Source organism: Gobio gobio (assembly GCF_949357685.1).
Source record: "Gobio gobio genome assembly, chromosome: 19".
NCBI classification, from domain to species: domain Eukaryota; kingdom Metazoa; phylum Chordata; class Actinopteri; order Cypriniformes; family Gobionidae; genus Gobio; species Gobio gobio.
The window spans coordinates 38,193,574-38,214,241 of NC_137112.1; the positions used below are offsets into that span (position 1 = coordinate 38,193,574).

The 20,668-nt window shown below is 39.8% G+C and overlaps 2 protein-coding genes across 2 annotated transcripts; one reads left to right on the forward strand and one right to left on the reverse strand.

Moving 5' to 3' along the window:
- Nucleotides 1–13,607: 13,607 nt before the first annotated feature.
- LOC307143022 (myelin and lymphocyte protein-like) lies at nucleotides 13,608–16,457 on the reverse strand. Its single transcript, XM_079844264.1, has 4 exons — nucleotides 16,227–16,457; nucleotides 15,488–15,655; nucleotides 15,246–15,374; nucleotides 13,608–14,946 (listed from the first exon to the last, which is right to left on the reverse strand). Exons 1-4 carry the CDS (start codon nucleotides 16,314–16,316, stop codon nucleotides 14,872–14,874), a joined length of 462 nt encoding a protein of 153 aa, XP_079700390.1. The 5' UTR covers nucleotides 16,317–16,457; the 3' UTR covers nucleotides 13,608–14,871.
- Nucleotides 16,458–17,737: 1,280 nt separating this feature from the next.
- Nucleotides 17,738–20,290, forward strand: pgap4 (post-GPI attachment to proteins GalNAc transferase 4). Its single transcript, XM_079843953.1, has 2 exons — nucleotides 17,738–18,008; nucleotides 18,535–20,290. Exon 2 carries the CDS (start codon nucleotides 18,683–18,685, stop codon nucleotides 19,871–19,873), a length of 1,191 nt encoding a protein of 396 aa, XP_079700079.1. The 5' UTR covers nucleotides 17,738–18,008; nucleotides 18,535–18,682; the 3' UTR covers nucleotides 19,874–20,290.
- Nucleotides 20,291–20,668: the final 378 nt, after the last annotated feature.

Genomic DNA, 20,668 nt, shown 5'->3' on the forward strand with positions numbered 1-20,668 from the left:
TTTGAAGAAATTTCAAAAAGAGTCAGGAGTTCCAGGTGTCAAAAGAAAAGACTTTATTGTTTCAAGCAACAAAGCCAAGATGCCAGTTAATCATTTAACAATCTCACTCACAACTTATACAATCTCTTTCAACTTGTTTACACTTTGCTCAACCAATGGTCATTCGTTGGTTTATCTTTCATTTTTATTAGCCCATACTCTTTCCTGCTCTTAAACTTACACATCTCAACATCAAAAGGTTATCCTTATTATTCATTGTTGTATTTGGTTCTAAGAGCTATAGAAGGAGGCCTTTTTTGAGTTTTACATTGTATCCTGAGAAATGAAGCATTTCCTGTGTTTAATAAAAATACACTTACATTTATACACTTATACAGAAATATACTAAACCGTCAGCAATAAATGGCATTTTAAAATACATTACAATAGAAAACAGATTTATAGTTTGTATTAATATTTTAAAATATTACTGTTTTTACTTTAATTTTAATATAATAAATGCAGCCTTGAGCATTTCAAGTATACCATATACTGTATAAAATGGACTTTGAGACCCCAAACAGACATGTTAATTAGAATTAGATGCTTTGTTTGAGCAGAACATAGAACAGATATGTAAATTTTTCCATAAAATTGGGTGTTTTCATCCTCCGAATCTGTTGTGAAACTGTAAAAATGTCCACAGCTCTGTGTATCTTCACTTAGAACACATACAATATAACATTGACCTGAAGGTCAATAAAAAAAACCTATCCAAAATAATTTTATTTACATTTCCTAAAGGTAAAGTATTCTTCCAAAAGATATAATTATAAAGACCTGTCCTGCTGCTAGATTATTATGTTTTTATAATAAAACCGGAATGATTCTTGTAGACAGAAAGGCCCCTAAGGCCGAAAAACATGTGTGCTTCTTGCCAACTAATACTGAGGTGAGTCAGAGACAGTTTGCTACCTCTCAAGTTTTCGTCTGAATACACTAAAAAGAGATTTCTTGAGACAAATAAAAACTGAATTCCCCCATTACGTGCATGTTAATATTCCAATCAATAGCCGTGATTATGTTTTTTGATGTCCAGCATTGCATTCTTTACTGTTAGTGTTGATGTAAAATGCAATGAACAGTATTCCTCTGTTAAAAAATATTCCCACCATAATGTACCAGCCAGAAAATGTCCACATGTCTGATTAAAGCTGGGGACACATCTTAAGTCTTATCCTTGTTGAAGTTCCACTAGATCAACTATTTTTAACCACAGTTTCAAAGCGTTGAGGGCTGGGTGACAGAGAATCAGGTTCTGAAGTATCCATGAGATTACAGGGACACTCACACCTTTCAAAGCAATTTTTTTCTTTGTTCATCTACTTTCCTGGCCAGATATCCTCTTGTGCAATGGTGTCAGTGAAAATGGCATTTTGCGTAGCTATTTTTTTGTGAATAGGGGGTGTGGTTGTGTTCAAATATTTATTTTAGTAGTAGTAGTAGTAGTATTTTTTTAAGAGTTAAGGATTGCTGTCAAAATGAAAAGATCCTGGTGGAATCATTTGGGGTTCTTCAATTTGCCACACTGATGGAACCCTCTGTACAACCTCTAGGAATCTTTTCAAAAGTGTTGGTTCTCTGAGGTTTCCACCCAGGTTTCCTGAGGAACTCTTATATAACTCTTATATAAGCACAAATTTGAACTGCTTTTGGTGCCTCCACGAATATACGATACGCCACGATAGATAGATATATATATATATAATATATATATTCTGCCCTCCAAATCATTAAATTCAGGAGTGATGGTGAAACAGCGGGAACCAGGCGATGGGAAGTGGATGGTGACTTGCTGAATGAAGGTGGTGACTTAGCTGGTGAAGACTCAGGTGGTATATCTGTGAAGGTGATGATGAACACGAAGACTGGAGATCGGGAACTAGGAAGACGGACTGAAGACAGGAGATCACAGGTAGGTTGAGAGGTAAGGAGTCTGACGTAGAGCAGTGTATACTGCGACAAGACCAGACAATGAGTGAATGGTGAACGGTGAATACATGATGAGGTGCAGGTGAAGAGAGTCAGTACTCTGGTGATTGGGAACGAATGGGCCGGTCCTGGGGCCTCATTTATAAAACTTTGCGTAGGATTTGCGTCAGAAGTGGTGTACGGAGGAAACATAGGATGTGCGTACGCACAGAAATATTCCAATTTATAAAACCGTGCGCACGCACATCCTACGCAGTTTTTCCTTAATAAATCACAATAAATTCTAAATGTAGCGCAGCTTTTGCGGCTTCATGTCATGCCCATAGTTGCCCATAAATAGTCCGTGAAACGCCCACAAGTTAATATTCATCGATTGCGAAATCATGGCAAACACAGAGAGGAAATAAAAAAAACGTAACTTTACTCAATGTGAAGTAGAAGTTATCGTTGGCGAGGTGGAAAATAGGAGAAAAATTTTGTTTTGGAGGGCACAGTGTGGGCATTAGGCTACTAATGCCAAAAAGGCACTTGAGTGGCAAAAGATTGCAGACGCCGTAAATGCTGTAGCCTCACAACCTCGGACCATGGCCGAAATAAAAAAGAAATGGTCGGACATCAAAGTCGAGGCAAAAAAGCGTCTAGCGCTCCATCGCCAGAGTGTGTCCTCATTTGCCAGCAATTCTTCTTGCTGTCTGAAGATGCGTTCACTACGAATCCTTCCATTTGCCACATCTTCTAAGAGCTCAAGATCAGCCATTGTGCGTCATTACGCATTGTGATGGGGCATTTTATTTCCATCCATTTAATTGCATCTGACAAGCTACAGATGTCAGTTATAATCTACGTGGAAATGGGAAATAGTTCAGTGCAAATGTAATGTCTTGCAGCTTTCTGGTTGAGACATACGTCATACGTTATTTTATCAAAAATAAAACTTAAGGCATATGCATGAATACCATGATTCCGTAGCTGATGAAGAAATTTTACTATGAAAACAACTTTCCCCGGTGGACAATCTATCCATCCATCCATCCATCCATCTCTGTCTGTCTGTCTGTCTGTCTGTCTATCTAATTGCATCTATATCTGCTCCGCCAGACGGACACATTGATGAGATTATCAGTTTTGTACATTATTTCGTTCTGTTTACCATATGATTTATGAGGATAAATTGCAGAACATGCCAATATTATTGCAGAAAATATTTCACTTTTCTTTTTGCAAATATGTGTTACTTTGTATTTCTGTTGTAATTTTCGTTTTGTTTGTTTTACACTGCAAATCGATCAAACGGGTGTCCGTGTAGGCTGTTAATTGGAAGACTTGCTTTGTGAAGTCTTCATGTTATGAGAGGCAGTATTGCCATTTCTTTTACACAACGGTCTACAGCTTCACACACTTTCACTTGTTTCTTCCATCTGCCGACGGTGTCGCCATTTCTCATTTCACCCGTTTTTGTGCGTACGCCTGGGTCAGAGCTTGCGTAAAGGACCGCACATTTTCCTGTCAAGTTTGCTTTTTATAAATACCAATTATTGCGTAGAGAGCGACGTACGCCTTCTGTGTAGCTGACTCTGGAACAGAATCCCCTCCTCCAAGGCTGGCCACAACCTCGGGGGGCTGGACAGTCTGGGTGATCTTTTTGGAACTGGGTGAGTAGGACGTCACCCCGAGATACCCACGAGCGTTCTTCGGACCATACACTTTCCGTCAATTAAATACTCAAGGTGTTGAGGTACACTAGGTTCTCATCAGCGACGTCTGGAGGAGGAGGTACTACGTCCATGGTGGGTTCTGTGGGAGAAGCGGACCGAGGTTCAGTGAAGGGTTTCAGAAGGTAGACATGAAATGAAGGGGAGATTCGATAGTGCGCTGGAAGGTTGAGTCAGGACCTATGTAGCGGGGACTCGGCTTACGACAGGGCAGGCGAAGACGGATGTCACGGGTTGAGAGCCACACCCTTTGTCCCGACTGGTATTGTGTGGCTCCAGCTCTTAGGACGTCCGCTTGGCGTTGGTGTCTCCACACTGCCCACTGGAGAGCAGGTTCCTAGGAGTGTTGGAGATGGCACAGACTGAGTACAGACAGTACAGGGCATCTGCTTTGCAATTCTTAGTATCGGATCGGTAGGTAACTGTGAAATAAAACTGGGTGGAGAAGAGTGCCCAACAGGCTAGTCGAGGTTTGAGCCGTTTGGCTTCTCGGAGATACTCCAGGTTCCGGTGATCAGTGTTTACCTCGAAATGATGCGGAGCTCCCTCCAGCCAATGTCTCCACTCCTCCAAGGCGAGTTTGATGGTGAGCAACTCACAATTTCCGATGTCATAGTTATGCTCCGCCGGGGACAAATTCTTGGAGTAGAAGGCGCATGGATGGAGTCGAGGAGGCTCACCCTGCCACTGGAATAGCACCGCTCCAACCCCGGTAGTAGAGGCATTGACTTCGACCACGAATGGGAGATCAGGATTGGGGTGGACCAGGATTGGAGTGGTCGTGAAGGCATCCTTGAGCTGTTGAAAGGCTTCGGTGGCCAAAGGGTTTCAGGACAGAGACTTGGGCCGGTTTCTGAGGTGAGAGGTGAGCTGAGGAGACTGTAATTCTGGATGAACCTGCGGTAAAAGTTGGCAAATCCTTGGAAACGTTGGAGTTCCTTGACGGTGACAGGTTGGGGCCAGTTGTGGATGGTGTCCACCTTCCTCTGGTCCATTTGGATACCTTGTTGGTCGATGATGTATCCAGGGAACTGGACGGATGGTGTGAGGAACTCACACTCCATCTTGAGGTAAAGGTGGTGTTCTCTCAGCTTCTTGAGGACCTGCGTCATGTGTTGGCCTGGTTCCGGGAGTAGATCAGAATGTCGTTGATGTAGACGATGACAAAGCATTGGAGGTACTCCTGGAACACCTCATTCATATACCTCTGAAATACAGAGGGTGAGTTGGACAGGCCATATGGCATCACCTGGTACTTGTAGTGGCCTGCCGGGGTGATAAACGCTGTCTTCCATTCGTCACCCTCACGTTACACTAGGAATGAAACGATTACCGGTTTCACGATAAACCACGATAAAATTTAGTGACGGTTAGTAATATCGTATAAAATTTTATTATCATTAAAACCGCGTGTGATTATCACGGTTGTGAAAACTCGTGGTAAATCTTGTCCAGTCAGCATCAGTCTGGCGCACCGCTGTTTTCTGAATGAGGAGAAATGGCAGAAAGCAGTGACAGCACTCGGGGGATTGTTCTGCCTTCTAAAAGGACCAAATCTGAGGCGTGGTCATATTTTGGCTTTTACAAAAGTCCTGAGGGAAACTTAATCTAAGATGGTCACCCTCTGCAAACATGCCAGAAGAAAGTCGCTGTAATAGGGAAAACACTTCAAAACTACGAACGCAAGGCAAGTGGACTTTGACCTCAGTACCAAACCTACGTCTGGCAAATAATAACGTGAAGCGAACGAACAAATTCAGACAAGACTAGGGCGACATTTAAGGGATAATCAGGGCTTGACATCAACAACCGCCATTTGCGAGTGTAACGTTATTTCGGCTGCACACTAGCCACTCTGGCTGTTGAACTTATAATAGTCTTCTCAAAAGCCATCTGTTATAATCGCGTTGCGCATTATAAGCACTTACACGTGCTTCTATTGAGTTTATGAATGCAATATCTCATAATCAAAGGCGTTCAGATTAGCGGAGTTTTGTTCAGAGCGCGCGCCGCTTTCACTCGCTGAAATCTGCACTCAAAGCAGAGATAAACGTGTGCTGTACACAGGAGATTCACTCATCATACAGTGTTTGACTGTTTTTGTTCTATTTCAGCAGCGAAAATGGTTTAAAAAAAACACAGCAGAACCACAGCGCATCTGACATGACTGGCATAACGCAGGCGAATTTAGGGACCGTCTGTAAAGTTACATACAACATTGGTAACGTTATACACGTTTCAAACTTCAATAGCATTTGAAGAGAATGACAGTCATAAAAAGACTGTAAAGTGTTCATCTAGGTGTCAGGTATGATGCACACATTTTGATATTTAATAAAATAAACTGTCAAATCATATGGAAATATGGATATGCATTATTTCACTAGGATACTGTTTGGGCTCTAAAACAAAATATGCTAGATTTAAATGTGTCTGATAGAACACTGAGAATATTGCTTGGGAATATATTTACAGTTATAATATTAGAGATTATATTTACGACAAATTATTATTATTTATGTGTTATGCGTTGCTATTGATGACGCCCATTAAGGAAGGAAATCCCACAGAATCTAGCTTAAAAAAGTGCTTAGAGCTGCTTTAGTTATTTGTTGTTTGTTGAATTTCAAATATAAAACTTGTTGAAATGTTTTAAGTGAGTGCATCTGTTCTTTTTGAACACTTTCATTTCGTTATGAGAGACCCACGAAGCTGCTCCAATGCAGCAGGGACCAGAGGGACCAGTACTTTACAGTCTGTGAATTAAGGGCCCGGTACTCGATACACGGCTGCAAGCCCTCGTCCTTTTTGGCCGTGAAGAAGAAGCTAGATGCGGCAAAGGAAGTCGATGGACGGATGAAGCGTTGGTTGAGAGCCTCCTGAATGTACTCCTCCATGGCCTTCTGTTCTGGGATAGATAACGGGTAAATCTAACCCTTAGGTGGAGAGGCCCGAGGCAGCAGGTTGATGGCGCAGTCCCATGGCCGATAAGGTGGAAGACGGGTCGCCAACCGCTTACTGAACACGTCCTGGAACGCACGGTTCTCTGGAGGAATTTCAGTTGAATTCAACTGGAGACTGGATGAAGAGGTGGTGTGGTGTCTGCAGTCCCGGCGTGCAAATTATTTGATAACAGATAACAGACAGTCCTTGAAGCAAGAATCACTCCATTGTAGAATTTCTGTTGGTGATGGTTCATGTTGAGTCATCCATGGGCATCCCAGGATGATGTCAGCAGTGGAACCCTCCAGCACCATGAAAGAGATCTCCTCATGCAGGCAGCCGACGCAGAACGTTACAGTGGGGGAGAAGTGATGAACGCAACCACGACCCAGCGGTTTGCCGAGAATGGTTAGGATGGTTGATTCCTGTGGGCAGTGTTTCTTCTGGAGGTTGAGTCTTTGGAGAAGTTGATGAGAGATGAATTTCCCTGCAGAGCCGGAGTCGATGAGCGATTGCGCTGGAATGAGAAGTTTAGGATTAGAATTTGGACTGGGGTTCGAATGAGAGGTGCAATCTTCGGAAGGAACTGAATGGTACTCACCGCTTGGCGTGGTGGTCGTAATAGGCAGTTCGTGATGTGGCCTTCTCCCCCACAATAGAGACACAAGCGGTGAAGCAATCTTGTTGCTCCGTGTGGGACAGATGATAGGAGTCTACGTGCATGGGTTCAGGTGCTGGAAGGGCGACAGATGGAGCGATGGGCGGAGGATGCGGAGCAGGCGGATCCAGAGCACAGGCTGAGAGATGTTGTGAGATGAATATGGCTTTCTGGATGAAACTCTCCAGACCGATGGTGTCGTCATAGATGACCATCTGGTGGCGCACTTCGGGATTTTAAACCCTGGCGAAAGGCAGTGAGCACAGCCGTCTCGTTCCAGCAACTAGATGCCGCTAAGGTGCGGAACTGTAGGGAATAAGCACTGATCGAAGAGTTACCTTGGCGAAGATTGAACAGTTGATCATGGACGGATAATACTGAGACAGTTTGGCCAAAGACTACCTTAAAGTGACTGGTAAAGGTAGCTAATGAGCTCATGACAGGGCCGTCTGATTGCCAGATGGATTGTGCCCATTGGAGGGCTCGTCCTGACAGCAGGGAAATCCTGAAGGCGACACGCACCCGTTCGGTGGAGAAAAGCTGTGGTTGCATCTCAAAATAGAGTGAACATTGCAGAAGGAACCCGCTGCAATCCTCCGCCTCACCGGAGTATGTCGCTAGTCAGGCCATGGGACAGGCAGAGGCAGGTGGAGAAGAAGTGGTAGGTGCAGAGGGGAGATGTTGAAGAACTGCTTGCACAAGTTCGATCATGGGATCCGGAGGACATTCCTCGCTGGTTTCATCCGGACTCTGCATTGTGGTCTGGTCTTCTGTCACGACACAGAAGGGAACAGACAGACAGGTAAGTGTAAACAATATTTATTTAAGCAGAATGATGGTGAAACAGTGGGAACCAGGCAATGGGAAGTGGATGGTGAATTCCTGAATGAAGGTGTTGACTTAGCTGGTGAAGACTCAGGTGGTACATCTGTGCAGGTGATGATGAACAGGAAGACTGGAGTTTGGGAACCAAGAAGATGGGCGGGGCGGGGCGAGGCGAGGCGAGGCGAGGCGAGGCGAGGCAACAGGTTGAGAGGTAAGGAGTCTGACATAGAGCAGTGTATACAGCAACAAGACCAGACAAGGAGTGAATGGTGAACGGTGAATATAAAGGGTGAGTATATAATGAGGTGCAGGTGAAGCGAGTCAGTACTTTGGTGATTGTGAACGAGTGGCCGGTTCCTGGTGATTAGCTGACTGGATATTGGGGCTGTGACGGTGTAGCTGACTCTATCCAATCTTTTTTTTCTTTGTTTCAAGAAATATCTGCATGCACACGAGAGCACTGAAACCGACTCAAAACAATGTAGTGCCAGGCCAGTATGTGGAGCTGTAATTCTGCCACAGAAATACACTAAAAATGGAGAACAAGAATTGTGGCTAAGAGGTACAGCAATGGTTGTAAGTAAGTAAAATCTCACAATAAAATAACAATAAATAAATTTGCTACTTACCAGATGTCTTTTATTAACGCCTACACCTACCCCAACCCTATACCTACCCTTACAACAATGCAAATACAGTAATTAAATGAAGCAATATTGATGTGCGCATGCCCAGTGCCCGTAGTTGTATCCCTTTCTAGTCTTTCCCCTGCGGGATGTGGTGTGATGACATCACCGTTTCACAAAAAACACGGATTGGCTGTACACACGAAAACGCAAGGGTGTCGTTTTCAGATTTATCCACTCTGGGGAAAAAAAATATCGGTTTCATGCTCCCAAAACGGCGGATTCGTGTGGACGAAATGCTGATACGATACAAAATTTTTACGTATACAGCTAAACGTGTGGACTGGGACTTTAAAATCACTATAATTTTTGTTACCGGTTTGCCATGATCCTTGCTTCTTGATTTTTTTTTTCCCCCTCATGTGTTTTTGTTCATCCATGTGGATGTGCCTTACATTGTTGGATGTTCCCTGTCTTGTATTGTACATTCTGCAATATAAAAACAAACAAAAAAGCTTTAAAACATTTAAGTCTGAATCCGCTTGTCAAGTCTGACAGCACAGTTTTATATAAATCTCAGATGGTCAGACAGTTAAAGTTAGCTTTTAGGAATCATTCAAATATTGAGGTCACTATGACTTTTGAAAAGCTTAGTGTAACAAGTTTGTTGATAATGGAAACAGTAAATTACACAACTTTAATCACAAAAATAAACATGGTAACACTTATGTCACAGGGTGTTTGGTGTTGGTTCATGTTCATTGTTCCTTGTTCATGTTTTAGTTTATCATGTTCTTGCTTTTAGTGTCATGTTCACAGTCTTGTCATGCACTTCCTGGTCTTGTCATGTGATTCCCATGCCCTCATGTGTTGTCATGTCATTGGTTCATTGTCTCATCACTGTTCACAGGTGTCACTTGTCTTGTCATTAGTCTGTGTGTATTTAAGCCCTCATGTTTGCCATGTGTCTTTGTCAAGTATTGAATGTTGTAACCCGCTGTTGGTGAGTTAGTTAAAGCTCGTTATAGTTTGTTTTTGCCAAGTCCTTGTTTTATGTTTTGTTGTGAATAAAGTACTGCACATGGGTCCTTCAACTTGCCTCCAGTGGAATTTCTGTTACAACTTAACAATAAGGTCTAATTTGTAAACATTTGTTAATACCAACATGAACTAACAATGACCAATACATTTGCTACCATACATATACAACAAAACAAAAGTAAAGCAGCAGCCCCTCAGGAACGATTGCAGCATAACCTGAAACAGAACATGAAATCCCTGTTTGGGTGGGGGGTTATTCCATAAAGCAGGTTATGTGACATACCCGGGTAAGTTTACTCAGATTAACTGGATACCCTCCGCTTTCAGTTCCAAAAAGGAAAGTAACTTTCAGAATATGTAAGCAGGTTATGTCCAGGGTTAGATTGTTTCAGATGTATTCAGTGCATGATTTCACACAATATCATTATATAGTTTAATATAACATTACATAAAGCAATGTTATTTTACTCTAATTTAGGCCTACTTATTTTATTCTCTTAGGTTTATTCTCTCAGGTTTAATAAAAGTTTTTTGCATATGTGATACATCTCACAACATATGTGGAAGTAAAATGGCTAAATATAAAACATAAACGTATACAGCCATATTATCTTTGAAAGCACAGAATATTTTTCTCGGGGTCAATCCATCTCTTTTTTATTTTATATGTTTAGCATCAAACAAACAATAGAATTCTTGTGCAAAGTAATAAAAATCTGATTAAAGATTAAAAGGTTTAATATTAAAAAGGTTACAAAACTGTACTAAAGAATGTAAATTGCCATTTAAACAAAAGAAGTATGGCCCGCTTCTTCTTATAGTGTCGATGGTGACTCATGGATTTACTGCTTGGTTGAAGATGTCCTGTGGTCACCGTTAACTCCGAGTTTCATACTCCAGACTGACTGAACTTACTCCAGACCGTGGTTTTGGAACCTGCATACATCGAGTAACCAAGGTTTGGGTTAAACAACCGAGAGTTCAGGGTAAATGTGACGGTTAACCTTGCTGTCTGGAATACCCCCTGGTCCTCTCTTGTCCTTCACTGTCGTCAGTCCTCCTTTTATCCTTCCGGAGCTCCACCGTATGACTCGAGAGCAGTGTGGCGTGCATGTGATGCTCATTAGCACTTATGCCACCGGCCTCGTTCTGTTCCCACGGCTCTCGGTCTCGCCTTAATTGCCACACATAGTTTAAATGTGTGACATGAGTCAGTGCTCATAAACGGCTGTTAAGTATTCTCACCAGAAACATGTAGAGGCTTGGACCTGGAAACAGTATTCCTTGCGTCATGACTTTAGAAGCGGATAACATTTTTTCTCATAACAGAGTTAAGGTGTGAGTATGGGTCAAAGTTGGCCACTCAAATTTTCTGCGTTGACCAACAGAAAGCTGCTTGAAAAGTGACTTCTGTGTGAGCATTACATACATTATGTTGCTACACTGTTGACAATGACAATAGACATTTTTGCCCACAAAATTTCACTGAAATTTTAAAAATGTTTACTTTATTGCAACATGAAATGCAACATAGATAAGATATTCACAAGGGACATTTGAAGTATATTGAGGCAGAAATGTAAAAAGGTGCAGCAGCTTCATTTTCTGCCAGGCTTCTTTTTTCCTCTTTTCTGGTAGATGGTCCTGGCATTTAGATGATCCTTTTCTGCTCTACAAGAGGTTTTCGTTCAAACTTGTTTCAGCAGATCTCTGCAAAGTACAACATTTACTGTTAGTAATGCTATTACAGTTATAGTTGTGAAAATAAAAATCATGTGTTATGAGTCACAACTTAATGTGTTAAAGGTCCCGTTTTTCGTGTTTTTTTGAAGCTTTGATTGTGTTTACAGTGTGCAATATAACATGTGTTCATGTTTCATGTGTAAAAAAACACAGTATTTTTCACACAATTTACTTATCTGTATACCGCTGTTTTCACTGTCCTCAAAACGGCCTGAGAATTTCCTCGTTCTATGAAGTCCCTCCTTCAGAAATACGTAACGAGTTCTGATTGTGCCAGCGGTTCCCGTGTTGTGATTCGACAGCAGCTTAGCGTACGTTGCCCGGGAAGGTCACGCCTCTTACCATAACGGGGAGATGAACGCGCTCAAACTACAGCCCCTGAAGGCCAAACAAAGGTGATTTGACTCCGGGATGAAAATAACAGCGTCTGGACGACAAGGCGACAAACGCAACCGAACCGAACCGAACGCAACACTTCCTCTTCTCCACGAGGGAGCAACCAGACCACGCCCCCTTTTTCGCGTATTCTTGTGGGGGCGGAGGTTAGTCAACAAACTGTTCTACTGACGTAATTAAAGCAGGAAATACCAGGATGTAGTCCAAACCGGCCGTTCGCTGTAGGCTTTGAAAGGGAACTTCTGTTAAATAAAATATCTCGCTTGGCATTGAACTTTGAGCTTTATAATTTTACAGGTATTATTTATGCTCTAACAGCAACATTACACACTAACTAAAGTTTGAAAAATGGGATCACGAAGAACAGGACCTTTAAGACATCTGAAGCCGTATAATAGCTTTTTGTAATTAAAAAAATTGTACTTTTGAATACTTATGTACATGTGATTTTATCAGGGTTTACTTTTTTATAAATTTGCAAAGATTTCAAACAAACTTCTTTCACATTGTTATTATGGGGTATTGTTTGTAGAACTGAGGAAAAAAATATTAATTTAATCAATTTTGGAATAAGGCTGTAACAACAAAATGTGGAAAAAGTGAAGCGCTGTGAATACTTTCCGAATGTACTGTATGTCATTAATAATCTTACTCTCTGACAGAGATGTCTTATATTCAGCTTGGTCACAATTCAAATGATTAAGGCATAAGAAAAAAAGGTATCAAGCATCATTGATACCAAGCCTGTCATATTGTTTTTGAGTAACATGAATGAGATTTGAGAGCTGCAGCATGGGGGAAGATTTTCAGAGAATAACATATTACATTTATATCTGTTAATCACACATAGCTATTGTATGGCTTCTGGGAATATAGTGTATGGACTGTTTTAAGTTACATTTGTTGTTTAGGGTATAAATTACTCTATAAATGTACTAAATGTATAAGTATAGCCTACTTTAAGTATAATAATAGTATAATAATATTATTAATATTAATAGTAAAGGTACAATGCGGTAGGCTACATCTAATTGTTGCCTCAGAGAACTTTCAGGTTCCTCAAGAGGTTGGCTTTTACAAAAGAAATCTTCCAGGAACCACTTAAATGTTTACAGATCTTACAATAGGCCCTGTAAAAGAATTTAAGTTCCTCTAATTTCCCCCGAACTTCTAACAGAGTGCTTAAAGGATCTCACTAGTTCCTTCAAGTTCCTGTTAAGATTGTCAATGGTTCCACCAGTATCGGAAAAACAGTTTTGAGGCACTTAACATTTTGAAGTTCCTTGAGTACCAAACAGGATATTTGAAGTACCTTTAGTTTTACAGTGTGGTTAAACATCGTCAGGGCTGAAATTAACATATTTTTCATAAAATAATAATAATAAAAATGTGGTTTAAGCCAATGCTGTTGGCAACTAATTAAAATAATTTGAGTTACATTTATATTTAGATATGAAGAGGGATTCTTCCTCACCCTCATTTTTTTTTATTTGGATATTAACCCTCATGTGGTTCCAAATCCTCCTTTCATCCTTTCTTACTTTCAAACAGTGAAAGTAAACAGAGACTTAGACTTTCATTCTAACTAACATGTTCTTTCACGGACAAATGAAAGTCATAATGAGTTTGGAACAACATGAGGGTGTGTTCATTTTCCAGTGAACTATCCAATTGAGCCACTTACAAAAGTATGAATTTTAACCTAATTTATTAATGTTATTATTCCAAAAATAATAATAATTTGTGCTATACATTAAAACAAATTACACTTTGATCTATTATCAAATGCAATAGAATTCATACATTTTTACTCATACATTCATTACTCATATATTCATACATTAAGTGTGACTTTTGTGATCTACGTATACATAGAAGTAATCATGTATCATAATATAATGCACCTGGACTCTTGGAGTCTTTTCCCCACCTGTCCAACCCTCATGAATTAAATATTTTGATACAGTTCCCAGACATCTCCTTACAGGGCCCAATTGTCCCCTGTTCCAAATGTGTGTAAACTCGCCCGTTAAGAACAGGTTCTACCAGTTTAAACAGTTTAAACCAGTTCTGGAAAAGCGAGAAAATAAAAAAACAAAAACAGATACACCGCATATTTTAAGGAACAGAAAGACACACCAAAATACACAGGCTACAACAAACATGACCCAAAAAAAAAAACCTTACTGAAATGCTGCGATTACATCTACACCTTACTCTGGGTACGGGTTTGTTTACTGTCATAACTTATCCATGACCACATTATTGTGGTGCTGCTAAGGCCATACACTCTTAAAAAAGAATACCATGGTATTATATTATATTTTAAAAAATAAAATAGAGGTTCCAAAAACTATTTTTGTTTCCCCAAAGAACCTTTCAGTGAACCATTTTTTCCTTATGGTAAAAAACATTTTAATAATCAAAAGAACCCGTTTTGAAATGGAAAGTACTGAGCTTCTAAAGGGACTTGGTGATGGGAGAGAAAAAAAATAGTTTTTGTGTTGCCTCTCTCACAAACGTTTTGCGTTCCCGATTAGATACGTTGCGTTCGCTGAGAACGGTACATCACACTGGCAGAATGTTGTAAAAGGTGATTCATCCCAGAAGATATTCCTATCCTTATATTTCAAAGTGCAATTATCTGCTTTATAATGAAGCCCTAGGGACACATATGTATCCAGTGCCACACCAAAAGATTATTCTCCATAGATCGTTGGTACACTCCTTTATTAGATAAATCATACAGTAATTACAATAATTTATACCTTAGGTGAAACTAGTTTACAAAAAGAATACCAGCATAAAGTGTTTTAAAGTCTGTATAGATTTTATAGAAAAGCACAAGAAGACTGTACAGTCAATCTATTATCACATAAATTATTACTGATGCACTAAATTACATTTGTGTAATAACTTTGCTTAATGATGCAGTTCAAGGTTGTGGGCAGATGTTTTAGAAGGATTTCCATCTGATGGCTGAGAAAATGGTGTGGATGAAATAAAGTACTGTGGTGAGAAAGGAAAACACCTGAAATTAAAGAGAAAAATGGTCACCTCAACAGGAAAAATGTACAGTTGCTTCTTTAAAATGACTTTTGTTGGTGTAATAATGTAGTCAAGTTGATTTTATATTATAAGTTATTTGTTTTTATAGGTTACCTGAATGAGGCTACATGTTTAGTAATCTAAATATTAGATTTTTCTGAACATCAGCTGAATGTTTTGTCATTTTTGTTCACAAATTTCATCTTATTATTATATTATTATTTAACAGGTAAAACAGCATTTTATAGATTTGGAACTTTGATTTTGGCTAGAGGGACTCACCACGGCAGCTACATCCAGCTGGTAAATAAGTAAGGTATTGTTCAAATAACCAATTATAATAGTTAGGTAAGCTAGAAGCACAGAAGCACTGAGATAGAGGAGTGTTGCAAATCCATGGTATGCTACATCCTGTGGAGAGAAAATTAAGAAAATCTATATTAAAATAGAAAAATGTCTTCATGAATAGAGAGGAAAAGAGAGAAAGGGAAGGCAACTGACAAAGAGAGAGATTATGAACCTACCGCGGTTGCCCAAGAGCTTCTGTTACGATGAGACCCACAGGCAAAGATCATGAGCCAGAGGAATGTCACGATGAAACAGAAAATTGTCACCGAAATCACATACGCCTGGGGATTGTGAGGATCGAGCAATGTAGACGCTACCAGAGACAATACCAGACCGCCAAAGACCTGTGAAATAAACACAATGAAAAATGAGTTTCCAGATGGTTGGACTTTTTGTACAAGAAAATATAATGCATATTCAAATAGATGAAAAACTCTCTTTCCCCTGTAAACTGTAAACATCTAAAATGGATATCAGAGGAAATAATAATAGAAATAGAAAATAAAATATTTTTACAAATAAAATAAAATAGAGTACCTGACATTTACCAGTAATATTTGGCCTATTAAAATGTAAAATCAATTTAGATATCTTGTATTTAACAGTATAATCTTTAGATTAACAAACTGTAATATTTTTATCATTTACATAATTGTACTTTTTTTTTTTTTAAATGACTAATAGTTCAAATAAATTAGGAAGTTAGATTCTCCAGGCTGAACTGCCACAGTGATTGTTGCCAAATAAATAAATACAGTAGGTACCACAAATCAATAACTTGATCCATTAACAAATATTATATAATGTTTAACATCTCAGTATTTGAATTTACATCAAATAAATTGACATAACAGCCCTTTGTTTCAGTGACTTTAATGAAAACATAACTGAATTAATGAATTCAAATAAACTCACAAGCTCCGGTATGTAGAGGATGTCAGGTATGGTGCAGAATATGGACCCTCCGGTGGGCAGGTAGCCCATTTGCCCTGTATTGGATGCCATTTGTGTTCACCCTGAGTGTCCTCTCTGCACAGGTAAAACGAATGTGTGGAAATGCTGAAGACATGCTTTATTAAAGAGGCTGATAGACGCTGGTCAGACCTGTTCATCTTGATGCATTCCATGAAGACCCACCCTGTGCACACCGCTCACCCAAGGGCTGCCGTTTTCTTGCCAGACATTTGTGGGACAAATTCATCACTTGTTTACAAATTGTTAGAGCAAAAGATGCACAATTATTTTTTGACAGTGTTGTTGGTTGTTGTCTTTAAAACGACCATGACAACTTTCTTTATTGTTTTATGATAGGCATACAACAACATAAAGATACAACATCTTATTCTAATTCAGCCAGTTTATCAATACATGCTGGTGATCAATAGGCTATATGTCAATGCAAAATATGGGAACAATAAACTGAGCAAAATTCATAATTTTAAAACAAACGATTTTTATCTCTACATTTGCCATGTTGTGGTATGTCGAAGACATTGGAAAAAATGTTCTTGAAACGTTTTTCCTGTTTCCTAACAGTAATAAGAAGTCAAACTGGTTACACATGTGGTTTTGATTTATTTTAGGGATAGTTCACCCAAAAATGAAAATGTGTCATCATTTACTCACTCTCAAGTTGTTCTAACCAAACAGTTGATGGGCTCCATTGACTTTCATAGAATAGAGAGAGAGAAAAATACAATGGAAGTCAATAGGTCCATCAACTCTTTGGTTACAGTCATTCTTCAAAATACCTTATTTTATGTTCAGCAGAAGAAGAAAAAACATGTATACATGTTTGGAACAACTTGAGAGTGAGTAAATGACAGAATTTTCATTTTTGGGTGAACTATCCCTTTAATTACTAGAACATAGGCGAACTGTCAGAGTGTGACTCATGATTCAGTTTCAGGAAAAATCCAGGCTTTAGTAGGCTATGTTTTATTATGTAGTAGCCTATGTAGTCTACAACAGTGTCAAACTTTACATTTAAGCTTTAATTTGTGAGTAGGCTTGGTGACTTCAATTAGTTATAGCCTACTTATTGAGTTAATGTTGAAATCCACTGCGATGACGTTAGACAAATGAAACATTTTCAGACCGACTGTAGCTAACTTACATTTGATGGTCTGATATTTAGGCTACGGGAAACTTACTTGTTCCCTTCACTATAGCACAGCTCACTCCCCACGTTTTATCTACGTAGTAGGCTACTAGCATCCTGCCCTACCAAGAGATTGTTCACTTCGACTGTCTGTTACCGCACACTCCCATCTAGTGTCTGGTATGGTGATTACAGCGCTTGAAGGAGTTATCACATGGTTTATGTTACTTTACTCAGCGCTGGTTACGATGAACCAATCACAGTAATTGTTGAGCTCTATCTACGGTTATTTAAATACACACAAAAAACGCCCTGAATGCGAATTGAATCAATGGAAGATTCAGCTTTATGAACCATCACGTGTGCCCTGGATGCATTCAATGGGCATTTAATTCACTTTTCCGCGAATTTGTTGCGCATTTAGTCCATGTTTTACAGTAACATTACTCGGCGCAATCGACATGTGGACCTATTTTGACGCACGTAGCAGCACGTAGTACAGTCGTGAGTCGTCCAGAGTGATGTTTGACATGCTCTTTGGTTTCGGCTGCAGCTGTCTTCTAGTCGCTGGGTGCTAAACATTCACATTCTGAGAGGTAGACATGCTGAAACAGTTTATTCTTTGTTCCCTTTCTTAAATATTTAACTTAACGGGTCGTTTACAGACTGATACATAGATTCTTCCGGGTTTGTTTTATTGTTATAATACGCGGCTTCATATGGTTTATTTTATGCTTTCTACAACACAAAAAGTGTCTCTACCTACCCTAATTTTTCACATAAAGAATGGTCATTTCATGAAAAGTGTGGCTTTTGAGTGTCGAACGACTAACGTTATTTGTTGATATGAAAAGAGGACACTAACTTTCATATTATTATAAACATTTTTATATAACGCATCAAAAGTCGAGTACATGAAGTATTCTCAGTATATGCTGTACATAATATTTAGGCTATTATTGAATATTTTGTTTTAAAACTTAGGTGGGGTTATGTGTCAAGGGTTTACTTTAATTTGCCTTAATGAAACGTCTTTTCAAAATTGAATGTAAGGAATGACACATGATTCATGTTTTATTTACAAGAAAAATAAGAGTCTCACTATATCTCTCTTGTCTATAGATACATGTTGGAAATATCTCTGAAGTTTATAATCTCATGTGAGCCCTTCAGGTGATTTTTATCTGGATCCTCCACCTGTGCAACACATCCGTCACCTTTGCACTGAACTGTCACAGAAGTGAATTGTGATCAGTTTAAACAGACACAGATGCCTCGATGTGGGACTTGTACCAGCAAGCACTTCCGTTGGTCAAGCCCAATAGCTCAAGGGCTGATTTTGTGTGTTTTAACCTTTGGAGTGATATTGCCAGTATGCTGCCATCGTCTACTTTACTCACATTACTTTGTAAAGAGTGCCTATCTTGATTCTCTAAGCGATGAATCACTACAAAAAAGCTACGACAGAGGTCAGGAGGCCCTGCATTTCTGGGAGAATGCTGCCTCTACGAAAAGCCTGAAGGACCCGTTGGAAACGGATGCTAAGAAACCATATCTCCTGGTCACCATAGTGACATCCAGAAGAACAGAGGGGAGGGACTATCACTACCTATTACAGGTGGCACAGCAGCTCAAATCGCTCCTTACGGCATGTGGAGATAAACCATGTGCCGAGGTCATGCTCTGTGATGTCGAAAGTGGTCCCACTTTGAACGAGGACGCTTTGCTTCTGGAGAAACAGTTCTTGGTTGTTAGGCGTTCACCAGAAGAGAAATGGAATCACAAAGAAGTGTCCAGCATCTTCGAGAAGGAGAAAAGAGATTACGTTTACTGCCTGCGGAAAGGATGGGACCAGATGAGGCCCAAAAATGTCGTTGTCCTGGAGGATGATGCACTTCCGATGACCGATTTCTTTCTGTCGATTAAAGACTTGCTCTCGCGGAAATTTGCCCTCAATACTTTATACATAAAGCTGTACCACCCGGAACGTCTGCAGGGATACTGGAACCCGGAGCCGTATCGCATTCTAGAATGGCTGGGTCTCGGCCTGTTTGGGGCTACAATCCTCCTCCTCTTGTTATCTCACTATACACCTCTTTCTTTTACCTTCTCGCCTCTTCATCTTCTGTTTCTAACTCTCTACATAATGGCCGTGGCTGAGCTGGCAGGGAGGCACTATCTGCTGGAGATCAGACGGCTCTCACCCCAGCTGTATGCTGTGTCTCCTGCCACTGAATGCTGCACCCCTGCTATGCTGTACCCGGGTAATGCCTCCATCCGAGTCGCCGAATACCTGGACAAGGCCGTCTGTGCTCAGGGTAATGCGAAAGACATGGCGCTGTACAAGATAACCAGGTCGACGCCAGGTGAGAAGGCACACAGCGTTGAACCCAATCTCATCAAGCATATCGGAGCTTACTCCTCCATCAGGACAAACCCTATCCAACCAAGATTAATTTGACATCAGAATGTTTCCTTTCTTACAGAGCCCATTTTAGGCACTGTTTTTAATTAAAAGTTAAAATTTTGTGGCTGAAAGATGAATATCTTTTAAGAAATCGCTGCTGTCCGTTTGTCAACAACAATGTCACAATGTGTCTTTTAAACCATTTTTATCAACATTTGTCAGTTTACAATGCATACAAATGGATTTTAGCATCAGAAGGGAATTCATAAGGTTATGGAAATGATTTCATAACTAATGCCAAACGTGCACACTCAACACAATTTTAATAAATTCAAATCATGTTTTCTTTATATTCAACATGATCAAAGGATTATCCTCAGAGATTGTTTACATAGATTTGTATTGATCTTTTACTCTATGGCGTTTATAGAAACACTTTTGGTTATATATAATAAATATTATATAAAGTTTTACAGTCGTTGGTTTCTTTTTTGTGTGGTACAGGCTCTTTCACTGTTTATTTTATAAAGGCAATAATTATAGCCTACAAAAAAAACCGTTAAGTTAACACTAAACGACGCTGTGATGTTCCTCTTCTGTTTAGGTCTCAGAGTAAATGACTGTAAGCATAAGAGAACATGGGTTAATCATAACAAAATCGTTGGGTGTTTCCTCCCAGATGTAAACTCAGCCTGTGGCTCTTCTCCGCTATTTCCGCTGGGTTCAGTCACATGACGGGTCAAAATACACTGCATTGCAAACTCTGTTTAAAGAAACAGTGTAACTTTTTTTATATTATGTGCTCTTGATGTTCCATACAATTTATTCGCGCAAGAACTGTTCATGTGG

Coding starts and splice junctions, on each gene's coding strand:
- pgap4 (XM_079843953.1), top strand. CDS start 18,683: ATGCCTCGATGTGGGACTTGTACCAGCAAGCACTTCCGTTGGTCAAGC.
- LOC307143022 (XM_079844264.1), bottom strand. CDS start 16,316: ATGGCATCCAATACAGGGCAAATGGGCTACCTGCCCACCGGAGGGTCC. Junction 15,656..16,226: donor TCCTCTACATACCGGAGCTT/GTGAGTTTATTT, acceptor TTTATTTCACAG/GTCTTTGGCGGTCTGGTATT. Junction 15,375..15,487: donor GAAGCTCTTGGGCAACCGCG/GTAGGTTCATAA, acceptor TTCTCTCCACAG/GATGTAGCATACCATGGATT.